The sequence below is a fragment of the Sprattus sprattus genome (genome assembly GCF_963457725.1).
Source record: "Sprattus sprattus genome assembly, chromosome: 5".
Classification (NCBI taxonomy): Eukaryota; Metazoa; Chordata; class Actinopteri; order Clupeiformes; family Clupeidae; genus Sprattus; species Sprattus sprattus.
In genome coordinates this window covers 31620833-31634770 of record NC_137924.1, presented here as the reverse complement: position 1 = coordinate 31634770, position 13938 = coordinate 31620833, and the positions used below count along the sequence as shown (strand labels likewise).

At 45.1% G+C, this 13938-nt stretch overlaps 1 protein-coding gene across 3 annotated transcripts in view; it reads right to left on the bottom strand.

Moving 5' to 3' along the window:
* Nucleotides 1-9774, bottom strand: part of abi2a (abl-interactor 2a) — a gene marked incomplete at its 5' end in the record, with an annotated part of 66821 nt that extends 57047 nt beyond the window's left edge. For 2 of the 3 annotated variants that reach the window (XM_080839310.1, XM_080839309.1), the window contains one exon: nucleotides 9652-9768. In XM_080839310.1, coding sequence (XP_080695436.1) covers nucleotides 9652-9768 — 117 coding nt within the window. Of the gene's footprint in view, nucleotides 1-9651 lie in introns of all 3 variants that reach the window. The other variant, XM_080839311.1, reaches the window with a different exon arrangement.
* Between the last annotated feature and the right edge of the window lie 4164 nt (nucleotides 9775-13938).

The following is a 13938-nucleotide window of genomic DNA, read 5'->3' as shown; positions in this document are numbered from 1 at the left end:
CGAGAGAGAGTGTGTAGGAAAGAGAGAGGGGGAAATAGATTAGTAAGACATGAAGATGAAGAGAGAGAGAGAGAGCGAGAGGAGGGAGAGAGAGAGTGAGAAAGAGTGTGTGTGTGTGTGCATGTATGTGTGTGTGTGCTGTATGTGAGTGTGTGAGAGACAGGGGGGACAGAGAAAGAGTAAGAGATAGAAACAGACAGGGAGGGACAGAGACAGGGAGACATAGAGAGGGGGGGGAAATAGATTAGTAAGACAAAGATGGAGAGAGAGGAGGGAGTGGGAGGAGAGAGAGTAAGTGAGCGAGAGAGAAGAGAGAGAAAGAGAGAGAGGAGAAAGAAAGAGAGAGATGGGAGAGAGAGAGAGATAGAGAGAGGGGAGAGATGAAGATAGATGGAGAAACGATAGAGAGGCAGAGCCAAGAACAAGACGACAGACCTGGAGGAGGAACTATCTTTAGTCAGAACAAGCCAACGCGCGCGCACGCGCGCACACACACACACACACACACACACACACACACACACACACACACACACACACACACACACACACACACACACACACACACACACACACACACACACACACACACACACACACACACACACACACACACACACACACACACACACACACACACACACACACACACACACACACACCCCCCCCCCCCCCCCCCCCCCCTCTGGGTCCTGTTCTCTTGTCTGGCCTGTCTGCTATGGAGTGCCCAGAGATGGATTCCGGCTGGCACACCCCTGTGGAAGGGTCCCTGGGCAAGGCCCACACAAGGGGCCTGAAGACCAGAGAGACACACACACACACACACACACACACACACACACACACACACAAGGAGCCTGAAGACCAGCGAGAGAGACACACACACACGAGGAGCCTGAGGACCAGAGAGAGAGACACACACACACACACGAGGAGCCTGAAGACCACACACACACACACACACACACACACGGAGCCTGAAGACCAGAGAGAGAGACACACAGAAAGGGTATCCAACAGGGAACAAAGCCAGTGGACTGTTAATACCTTGAATGCCACGAGTTTCACCACAGAGCAGCCACACAAGGGGGTCGAAGATGAAACAGGAGGTCAAAGGGTCAAAGGGCACACATGCTTCTGTCGGTTCAGTGCGGACTTATCATGTTTGTTTGTTGGTTTGTTTGACTTCTGCAGCCCTGAACTGACTCAGTGAGCCACAGTGAACCAACAGGCCATAATGCACGATAAGATACTTCTCCAAAATCCCTTTATGACTGACGCATCACTGCAATACACACGTGCACACACATACACACAAAGCTGCAGTATTTTCATTTCACAAACGGTGAGAGAATCTGAGGCAAGCCACAAAAGTACTGGAACTTTCTCACCTCCTCACCTATAGGCTTATCCTACATTAAGTTGGCAGAGGGACTGTGTGTGTGTGTGTATTTCCCATGTTAAATCCGTTGGGCCTGGTCCCCCGGCTCGCATTAAGAGTGTCTCCTCTAAGCACGCACACGCACACACACACACACACACACACACACACACACACACACACACACACACACACACACACTGCCCTGGTCTGGAGAAGTCTGCCACCCTCACCTTATAAGGCCCTGCTCTAACTCCCACTACTCAAACACTGCCAGGGTGACCTTACCACTTAGAGCCCAACTAAACCCATCACTCACTCACACACATGGAGACAGACACACAACCTACAGGGTTAAGATGATGATGTTGAAGATGACTCCCTCAATCTAACCAGAAAGACATCAGAAACAAGGGGCAGGAGAACCCTTACTGGGAAATGTGTGCCTGTGCCTGTGCCTGTGCCTGTGCCTGTGCCTGTGCCTGTGCCTGTGCCTGTGCCTGTGCCTGTGCCTGTGCCTGTGCCTGTGCCTGTGCCTGTGCCTGTGCCTGTGCCTATTTCAGCACTTTCCATTCCAAAGCTACAAAGACACACAGCTTCACAACTGACAAGACAACACAGGGCCTTTTGCCATGGTGCAGGAGTGTGTGTGTGTGTGTGTGTGTGCCACTTGCCATCAGACAGCAAAACCAGACTCGGCCAGGAGTCAGGAGATTTCTCCGGAAGTTACGTGATAACAGGAGGAATGGTGATTCATGAGAGGATGAGAGGAACTCACATTCAGACACACACACACACAGCTCAGGTGGCTTCTCACTCAAATGGATGCAGTCCAGATGAAGCCTGTTCTCTTAGCCTCTCCCCCAGCTGCAGCCCTACATGTTGCCATGACACGGCCCATGAGGCACCACAGCACTGAGATCAAGCTGCATTTCAATCATCCCTACTCCTCCTCCTCCTCCTCCTCCTCCTTCTCCTCAACCTCTTCCCCCTCCCGTCATCCACAAACAAGCAAAGATCAGATCCGTCTCTCAACATCAGCAGAGAAAAGCAGACACCTCTGAGAAAAACTGCTAAGTCCACATGCCGTCTCCATGACAACCCACTCAAACAAACAGTGGACCACGCCCTCCCCGCCCTCCCCGCCATCCCCCACCCTTGCTGCCATTGGCCGATGCTGGAGTGGCATCTCCAGCGTTTTCCACAGCCTGAGCAGCAATGGGGCTGCTTCCAATTACCTGAAGGAAGCTTCAGCAGGAGCTAAACACTACCAGCTGTGGAGCACACACACACACATACACACACTCACACACACACACACACACACACACACACTCCCTCTCTCTCTCTTTCTGCTCTCATTCGCTCCCTTAACATCTTTCCTTCTGTATCTTTTTCTCCCTCTGTCTGTCTGTCTTTTCACCTCTTTCTCTGTGACCTCACATTTTTAAATTAATTATCTCTGTACCTGTCTTCTCCCTCTCTCTCTTCCTCTTCCTTTAACTCTCTCCTCTTTCTGTGCGACCCTAACCCCTAAAACTCCTTCTTTCGTTTATTCTCTCTTTCCGGCTCTCTCCTTATCCCCATTTTTTTTCTTTCCCTTCCCATGTACTCCTTTTCCCCTCTTTCACTGTGGCTCCCTCGCTCCCCTCACCCCCACCCCCATGAACAGCATTAGACAGAAAGAGAGAGAGAGAGAGATGATGAGGGACAGATGAACAGCATGAGACAGAAAGAGAGAGAGAGAGGGGGAGAGCCAGAAAGAACGAGAGAGGGAGAGAGATAGAGAGAGGTAGAGAGAGGACTGACTCCAGGGTAACAGACGGTGTGAGTGGGCTCTCTAGCATGCCAACTCTGCCTGGGCACCAGATTGGTACAACACACGTCCAACAGAACCGGACCTAACGCAGAACAGAACAGAACAGAACAGACAGATTCAGTAGTTCAATTCCTACCAGTCTTGTAGCTCACTTTAACCCACACACACACACAAAAACACACACACTTCTCAAGCACATACCAACAACGCAGTACCTCACACTCGTCGCTGTGTTCTTAGACCTGCATATGAACATATACCTTTATCCTGGTGCATTCATGACGGATTATGATGCATTCCTCTCCATTTTCCACCTCAACTTTTTAAACCTCAACATTATTTCATGTTCAGTTGGGGCAAGCAGCTCCCACCGCAGGATGTGACCCGCACAGGACATTTGCATAAACTGGGTCTATTACAAAGAAAAGGGGAATGAGGAAAAACCCACACACAGACACTTCTGGGTAAGGGGCAGACATACAGGGTGCTACCCAACAGAAACAAACAGTAGAAGCAAGATGGCGGATCGCATCGATTACCGACAAGCTTTTGTTCTGTTACTATTTTGGTTTTCCTCCAAAAAACATGCCTGGATCATCAACTAATGATAAAACGGTGTTGAAGATGCAAGGAAAATGGTGTATTCTTTCTCTCTCTCACACACACACACACTACACACAAACACACAGAGATCGAGGAAATATAAAAAGCAACAGGAGGAAGGAGAGAGAAGTAAAAGTGAAGTGCAGAACAGACACATGCAGCAGTGTGTGTCAGTGTGTGTCAGTAAGAAGTAAAGGTGAAGTGCAGAAGACACCATTAGAGGTCATTCACCAAGACTCACTGCTTACTGTCAGGTGTGTGAGAGTGTGTGTGTGTGTGTGTGTGCGTGAATCTGTATGCGTGCATGAATGTGTGAGAGAGTGTGTGTGTGTGTGCCGCCAGGGCCAGATATACCCCCATTGTTCCGCCTCCATGAATAAGATTAATGACGTCACAAATTCATTAGCAGTCAGATTTAAGGCCCCTGCATGTTTGTACGAGCCTGTCCAAACTCTCAGGACTGATATGGTTAAGCGTGCTTCGACTGTAAGTATAATACACACACACACACACACCACACACACACACACACACACACTGCCCCACCACCGTCCACCCCCTCAAAAACTGTTTACCTACATCTCCCCAGCAGTAATGAAATTCAAGTGTGTGAGTCTCACTGCTATCACACTGCCTGAGAGACACCCATTCAATATTTTAGCACAAATGAACACACAAATGAACACACACATTGAACACACACATTGCACACACAAATGAACACACATATTGGACACACATTGCTGTCTCCCCTGTAATGAATTCTGTAATGAATTCTGTGTTGAAGTGCTGTTGTGTGAGTCTCATTTCCATCATACTCCCCTCCAGACCACGAACACAGCCGACATCGACACTCACACACACCCCACACAACAGGGTAACTTATTAATACACACCAGCAGCATTTCACAACCCTACACCACCACTGCTAATGCCACCGGTTGATTTTTATTGACCCTTTCAATTAGACAGAAGCAACTAGACTTTTATTAGATACTGCTGCCGCCACCACCACCACCACAACTACTATTAATGCTACTGCTGCTTCTACTACTACTACAACTACTAGTGCTACTACTACTACTACTACTTCTACTACTGCTGCTACTACTGATACTTCAACAGACTTTTATTACATGCTCCTCTGCTCCAGCTGTGAAAGAGGGCAGACCACTCGTAGAGATGCAGGGAGAAATTGTACACTGTAAAATGCAGGCTATGCATGCTTGTTAACTACATCTCCTCAGCATGATTGTGTGTGTGTGTGTGTGTGTGTGTGTGTGTGTGTGTGTGTGTGTGAGAGAGAGAAACACATCCACCCCTGTGCCTCCTTCTCCATACTGTTCCTGTGTGTTAAATTAGATATACTGTAAGTGTCCTTTGTGTGGTGTGTGTGGGTGTGTGTGGGTGTTAAATGAGATGGAAGAGTCCGTGGGCTTGGAGGTCCTCCAGCAGTTCCTCCACGTCAGCAGTCCCAGAGGGCTCAGCAACAGCTATGTGTGTGTGTGTGTGTGTGTGTGTGTGTGTGTGTGTTTGTGTGCGGGTGCGTGTGCCACAGCGGCTCTCCTGTCCCCCTCAGACGCTTGGGTTACTGTAATTGAACATTTGTGTGTGTGCGTGTGACGTGTGTGTGTAAAAAGTGAGTGAGTGAGTGTTTCTGCATGTGTTAATGTGTTAACATGTGTGTGTGTGTGTGTGTGTGTGTGTGTGTGTGTGTGTGTGTGTGTGTGTGTGTGTTAATGCTACTACTATTGTTGCAAATTGCTGCTGATGCTGCTGCTGCTGCTACCATTACGGCTACCATTATTGCTACTATTACTACTACCGCTAACGTTCAGTTCACAGTCCTTCTGAAGGTCTTAACATTTAAAGCTGGGACTGCAGACACAGGGCCCTGCTGGTGCAGTAGTTTTAAGGGCCCCAGGGACACCAGAAGCTCAGTAGTTAAGGGCCCCAGGGACACCAGAGGCTCAGACAAAGTTATGGTTCTTGGCCTATTTCCCTCCTTCTTTCTTCCTTCCTTTCTCTCTCTCACTCTCTCTTTCTTTCTTTTAACATTCACACCTCCTTACTTCCTTGGCTTGCTACTTTCTCCCGTCCAGTTTCTGTCTCTGTCTCTGCCTCCCCACACATCCCTCCACACACAAAGACCATGTGTAATTCCCTGTTAAATCATCGCTAGGACCTGCTGGTTGAACACAGCAGCAGAACAGTCTAGACACTGGCCTGTCTCTGGTAAGGTTCACAGTCAAGATTAAGACAGCTGAAATAGTTCACATAAAAAAAAAAAAAAAGCGTTGAATCCTTTCAGGTAGAACTCCATCAGCTGTAATGACACCTAGGACATTTATGAGAGCCTGGTGACAGAGCACTTAGGTGTTGAATCCTTTCTGGTGACGGAGCACTTAAGTGCGGTCCTGATGCGAGCACCACATAGTAACTGCCTGAGTCATTCATTCAGCTCTGCGCTGAGAAGCAGCTTTTGTTCTTATGGATTACTCACGACTCCCTCAGAACCTCACGGTCCTTTATGATAGAGTGACATCAGAGTGTGTGTGTGCGTGTGCGTGTGCGTGTGCGTGTGTGTGTGCGTGTGCGTCAGACGACTCACAAATCCCTAAGAACCTCACGGTCCTTTAGAAATCCGTGATCGAGACGTCAGAGTGTGTGTGTGGCCAAAAAACACCAGTGTTCGCACACAGTCCAGGCTCTCTAAATTGGAAACCAACATAGTGACCCATATCCGATACCGGTGTTTACACTTGAAACAACCCGCGTGCGTACAAGATGGTTTAGTTACTGAAATAAACATAAACACCCGGCAGACTCTGCAAGCATCTTTTATTTCACCAGTTGTGCACTTGTGAGTAACTTTACACGTCATTAAAATGAGGAAAATTATTAGATCATCGCATTTCCAATGATGTGTGTGTCACAATGACAGGGAATACCCAATCTGTCTGTTTAGATGACAGTGAGATTGCCAGATTTGGATTAATATTCGATCTGTCTGTTCCGATGACAGTGACATATCTGATTAACATCGGATTTATTTTTGCACATATGAATGAGGCTCAAAACAGATCATCTTAAGAATTGCTAATGGCATAAAATTAGCAAAATGATAGTTATCAAATTAGCTTCAGTTCATGTGCGGTGGACTTGGCTCGTTGCTCGTCAATGAAATTAGGACCCAGTGTCTCTCTGCTGGGTAGGGCTGACTACTAATGATGAGGGGTATGAACACAGAAACACAATGGAGAGAATGGCCATTCAAATTTATAACCATGAAAGAGAAAGTAAATTAAGCCTGTGAATCTTGAAGATGGACAAATTCAAACAGTGAATGCACATTATGTGCACACAATGCATAATGAAATGAAATGGTGTCCATGGGAAATTACCCCATTGGGTAACTCAGCCGAGCAGGAAGTCATAAGGAAGGAGGAACGGTGCTTGAGTCCGTTCTAGTTGAGAGCCAAATGTCATACCGTGTTCTGTTTACTATTAGTGTCCCAAGAGAAAGGCTCCATCAAACAAACAAACAAACAAATCCACACACAACACAAGGCAAGGCAAGTGCGTACACACGGGTTCTCCTGAGAGCTCATGTCTGTGTACGCACACACACACAAACACACACACACACACACACACGCACACGGTTGGATAGGCCTTTAGTGAGTCAGAATCAAGCTGCTCAGTAGTCACTGCCTTTGTTTCTACACAGTTCAGTTAAAGTAAGTCCACCCTTCTTCCTAGTTTGTGCACGACTGCACACACGCACGCAGACACGTACACGCACACGCACACGCACACGCACACACACACACACACACACACAGTATCTCAGTAACATCACACACACCAAAAATGAACAGTTACAGCAACAGTCTGAAGCCTGAAGGGCAGTCTTTAGTCATACCGCCATGTGTGCCTTCTGTGTCATATAACATACTGCCAGGCAGGACCATTCTTCCCCACACAATTTCCCCTTAAAACTGAACAATACCACAATGCATTTGAATGTTAAACCAGTTATATTTGAATTGGACCCATCTTGCAGTCAAATATAATTCTAGAGATTTTTTGACTTTTATGTTTTATTTTTTTTGTTAACAACTGCCTGTCCATTACATCTCTCTCCTCTCTGAAGTGAGTAACAGCTGGAAGCTCTGTTTCCCACAAGCTTCACGGTTTCGGAATATAACAGAGCATTAGTGAAAAGAATGAACAGGTGGACGTGGTGATTGGTGAATGTAAAACTGTCGAAAAGCCAAACACGGCCTGGATGACGAGGAGCGTCACGACACAGACGACCGGGTGGCTTCAGCTCAGATCCTGCCCTGATCCGGCGCGAAGTGGAGCCGGAGAGAGAGCAGCTCTCCGCAGGCAGCCAGATGCCGCGAATCCCTGGCTGCCAACCCCCTCTTTGGCACAGTGGAGCTGGCCTAACAGGTGTCCCCATGTGCAAAGCTGATTACGCACCCAAAACACAGTTGTTCCGACCAGACGCAGCAGGGGTCTGATCTGAAACCCTGGTGTGTGACTGTTACAAAAATGTTCCGCAGTTTGCAAATCACTACGTCAGTTCTAGACTGCATTCACTGGTAGGCTACCCTCAGCACAAGAGAAGGTAAACGCAACGCAGGAGAGGGGTCGGGCATATTTAGCCAGAGTTTACGGAGACAAAGTGATGCGGATAAGATGCAAAGATCACCTGTCTGCCTCACAATTTCTGATAAAACGTGTTCAGGAATAAAAGTAAAAGGTTCAGCTACGCATGATATCAGACTGCGTTCCTACTGAAATCCCCGATATTTTTCTTCTAGTTAAATGGGTACAGCCGTAAATAGCAGCTATGCAAAGGAATGTTTGTCATTAAACTAAGATCTCCTTAACTCGTTAATTTCACAGCATGTTAGTGCTTGCAGAACAGGCTCGCTGATTGTAAGACGCAGTAGTTAAGGCATTATGACTACAGCATCCTTGCAGTCAGAGGAAGGAAATGTAGTTGAAATTCATACATATCAAGCTACACAACGTTAAATTAGCTCTGTTTAACCTCTATTCCTAATGTTACGTTAACTGTAAAAAAAAAAAAAAATTAACCTGAAATATCAGTAGGTTACAGTCCGCTGCAACGTACCCTGTTTGCTTTCGTTCCTTCCTATCGTATGTAATACGATTGAATTGACACGTTTTGCTAAGGCTACCATGTAATGTCTTACCTGTAAGTTACTAGTTATTGACCAACGAAGCCAGCTGACGTTACTACAGTCAACTATAGACTGTTATTAGCTAGCTGGCTAACCAGGTTTAGGACCAACGTTACAGCGAATTCAGTCTCTCGCATGCACAACTAAAACCAAACATGTTATCATATAACAAACTCAACATTGATTGTCTGACAACGTCCCTCAAAACGTAAGTATAAACTAACAAATTAAGACCTGTCAACTTAACTTGAAGTACCAGCGACCCCCAAAACAAGCTTTAGTGGGACCACCAAAACAAATGTAATACATAGGCTATTATCGTGGATGAATAATATGCAAAGTTACACTCTTGCATATAACGTAGTTTGTAAACGACTGTGGTACCTTAACCTGTAGACAGTTTTGTACTACAACGCTTAAAAGTTAGCCGTGCTTTACAGTAGGTTATTAAAGCCGCTACTTTTGCTAGTAGCTGGCTTACTGAGTAACGAGTAGCCAATGCTCAACTCCACCAAATCAGAGGGGAAAAGCACAGCCAGTACCCCGTGGTTCGCGAAGTGCAATTCATCGCGCGCACACTCTGCAGATGCTATGTTGTGGTTGGTAAGTCGTGAATGAGTATCTCTTACCTGTATATAGTTACTTTCGCAGTACTCAGCAACTCTTTCGAGATTTGTGAAACTGTCCAACAACGATCTCCGACCTGCTGGAATTTCTTCCTCCAAGAGCATCTGCAGCTCCGCCATCTTTACATCTTTTCTACACACACTGCTGTACGAGCGCTCGCGCACAGGAAGCGCCAGGGAGCGCTACTTCCTTTCAACGGGTAATGTAAGGGGAAATTTGGGATATTTTTGTATGGCCAACATATGACAACTTTTTAGTTTAGCTTTAGGCCCAGTAACCTACTTCTAGCACATAGTTGCATGTTAGATATCGTGACAGCAGTTATTTAATGCTGATCTCATACTCGTACACTTAACTAACAAGTTGATTAGGCTAATACAAAAATCAAAGTAATAGGTATCAGCACACAAGGCGTTTCTATAGGATCACAGTGTGTGTGTATGTTACAAAGTAGCATACCTATTCGCATTAATAATGCCTACAGTGCAGCTGATCAGTCAAACTACTGAGCACTTCTAAACACACGGATCTGCTGCTGTAGCCTATACCACACGTCATAGACATGTGCCCTTAATACTGCACAATCAGCCACACTTCAGGCATTCAAATGTACAAAGATTATGCATACATTGTACATTTTGTGCTAAATATCTTATATAAGTATGGAAAATGTGTAAATGTGTGTGTGTGGCGTGTGTGTGGCGTGTGTGTGGCGTGTGTGTGTGTGTGTGTGTGTGTGTGTGTGTGTGTGTGTGTGTGTGTGTGTGTGTGTGTGTGTGTGTGTGTGTGTGTGTGTGTGTGTGTGTGTGTGTGTGTGTGTGTGTGTGTGTGTGTGTGTGTGTGTGTGTGTGTGTGTGTGTGTGTGTGTGTGTGTGTGTGTGTGTGTGCGCGCGACAGTGGTACAGGAGGTAGAGAAGCCGTTTAGTAATCTGAAGGTTGCTAGTTCGATGCTCCCTGTCTTGTCCTTGAGCAAGACACTGAACCCCCTAATTGCTCCTGATGTGCAGTGTGCCACCAGTGAATATCTGTGTATACATTCTTGTAAGTCGCTTTGGATAAAAGTGTCTGCTAAATGAATAAATGTAAATGTGAACATTTGGCGCCATCTAGTGTTGTGTAATAGCTATTACAGTGATATCTGAATCACAAGCTATGGCAGGCAGAAAATTCACATGCAGAAAACCATTTATAAGTCATAACGTTTTGACATTTGTGATTGTTTAAAAAGTGTTAGCTCGTATTTCAAAAAACGTCCAGCAATGTGATAAAGATTTTTATGTAGCCTAGTTTGCACAAAAATCTTAAAGTCTTAAGCATAGTTGCATAAAGAAGCATAAAGATGTCTTTGGCTACACAAACAATATTTATTTATATTTGTATTACCCAAAGGCTAACCTGAACTACCGGTAACTCTTCTTTATTTACAGTGGCCATTAAAAGTAAGATACTCTGTGAACCAGGGATACAGAGATCTGTTGGGTCGTCAAAGTATGGAAACACTCTCAGTGTACGTTTGTGAAGGTGTGCAGATGTGTGTTATTATTAGGGTCAGAGAATGACACTGTTGATTTTACAGAGTCCAACTGCACTCTGATCCTCTGGGATTTCTGCTTCACTGTGAAGTGAGTGGTTCTCCAAGAGAAAGAGTGAGTCCTCTCTTTTATTCTAAGGCTATGATTGTGTCTGAAAGAGACGTGACACGTGTCCCCCCCCCCCCACCATAAAGTTGGCCCCCACAACAGTCATTGTAAACACAAAAAAATAATTTTGAATAATATAGTAATAAGGGTGACAAGACGTCCTCTTTTACCCAGACACGTCCTCTTTTCGAGAGCAAAAAAAGGCGGGGGCGGGGTAGTGTATAGCATGCTAAAATCTGCTCACCCTACGTGAAATTCATCATCTATATTGTGTTAGCTAGCTGTCTAGTCCTGCAAGGTAGCAAATGCAGTATGAGGACAGCATTAAAGAGAGCGGGCGATAAGGCCAGACAGCAATTTCTGTGTGTCCCCCACCAGGAATTACTCTCTGAAATGTTGCCATGTATTGTCCCCCCCCCAAACGAAATGGGATCTACGCACCTGTTTTAATCAATTGTAGTTGACATTGATCGGTCATTAACAGATTCTGGAGCTCCCCCTAGTGGTACAAACCAGTGTTCAGTATAAGGTGACAATGCTCACTAGAATGACCAGTTTGAGCAACAACCTGCTCTAGTTTTAAAGGTATTTCTTTGTGTTTAGCTACCCAGACTATGAACTATCCCACAAAACTGTCAGAACCGCTTTGATCAATTCCAGAAAAATAAACTCTTGAAGATGCACATCAAAATGGGAGAAATTATGCTCCTGTTTTTTGTGTTCTTTTTATATCCTCAAGTGCTCCTTCAGGAAGGCTAACAGATGTTAACCTTGCACAATGTTCTGCCTTTTGTCCTTAAATTCATGTGGTTTTCAACTTCTGTTTTTACAAACAACTGCACTAAAGAAATTCATTATTTGTACTTTGTATCATTTTATAGGACTGAACAGAAATCTGAAACGCCCTCAAACTCGTTCCTTACCTCCCTGAGGGTGGGGTTCTGTCATGGCAAAAAGAGCCCAGGTGATGTAATATTGGCTTTCGAACGACCCTTGAGTGACAGTTGCTATATCACGCTAGCATTAGGGCACCCGGGCTCTTTTTGGATTTACCCCAGATTATCTTGCATTATACTTCGCTACCTGAGACCAGCTTGCCTGTATTTAACCTGCAATAAACCAGGCAAACAACCATGTGCTTGATGTTTGACTGGGTTAGGAGAGTTGCTGACTCCAATTTGTTATAGTGTCAAAGTAAACACATTTCAACAGGTTTCGCCGCTAGCATCTCGTTAGCGATTAGCAATTCCTTCCGTTTGCTGCTTTAAGAAGGTCCTTAATGTGTTGTGATTAAATAGACATATCCGACGACACCCACAATTACATTTTCAAAAAACAGGTACTTGTTTGCATCACCTTTAACTATAGAGCACAACGGGAGAAATTGCTAATCGCTAACGAGATGCTAGCAGCTAAACTTGTTGCGAAACCTGTTGAAATTTGCTTACTTACAGAATACCGGCAGGTGTAGCTCAAAAGGAATACTCCATAGTTTAGGCAAAATACTAAGGTGTAGCTAAAACGGAATACTTCATAGTTTAAGCACAATATTAAGCAACTAAAAAGAAGCTGATGGCTTTCGAACGATCTTTTGAGACTGATAGCCAAAAAGTGCCCGTGTTAGGTAGTGTCAGGGTTACGTTGGTATAACAACTGTCACTCAAGAGTAGTTCTAAAGACAATATTACGTCACCTGGGCTCTTTTTTTTGCCCGGTCACTTTTTTCCATGACTTAAGTGGCATTCTAATCGGCCAATCCAAACACGTCTCTGACATAATTTGTTTTCTCACCATGTCTACGACTGTAACTGAGGTTAATTAAACTCAGATTTAGAACTCAGGTTACCGACACACACACACACACACACACACACACACACACACCCACACACACACAGGCTGACCTAAGCTCTGTCTATCACACACAACCTTTTGCCTCACCTTCCTTGCTTTTGAGATTTAATTATAATTCGGCATTCTGTATTTCTTGAGGCAGTATTAAGTATAGATTTTAATGAGGCCTGATGATCAAATACAAATGGGGACTGACAGATTTTAATTATCTATAAAGTTAAATGTTGTCTTGGTAATAATACAGAACACATCAGCTCTGAGTTACCACAGTGACACTGGCTGGACAGACTTCCATTTTATTTTATTTTGGGTTCTGACTCTTCTGACACAACTCTTTTGAAAACAAAGTAAGAAATAATGAACATCTAAACAAATACATTGAAATTGAATAGGTGTTATAGATGTGTGTTACTATCAGGGTTTTGCATTCGTATCATCCATGGTAAATCAGAGGCTGTAATGAGCTCTAACTGTGATGCGTCAACGTTATGCAATTTTTTACTGGTAAAATCCTAAGAGGGACGGCAAAAACAGTACAAAAAAAAGTATGGAAACACTCTCAGTGAAAGTGTGTGTGAAGGTGTGTATGTGTGTGTTATTATCAGGGTCAGAGAATGACAGCTGTCCTCTGTCCCAGTCCAGCTGCACTCTGATCCTCTGGGGTTTCTGCTCCACTGTGAGGAGAATGGAGGGCTTGGATGGAGAGTCAGACTCCACTGTAGACTCTCCCCTTCCTCTGGCTAGACTCTGTCTTCACTCCCAGAGATTATTGCCCCAACCTCCACATCCCAGCAG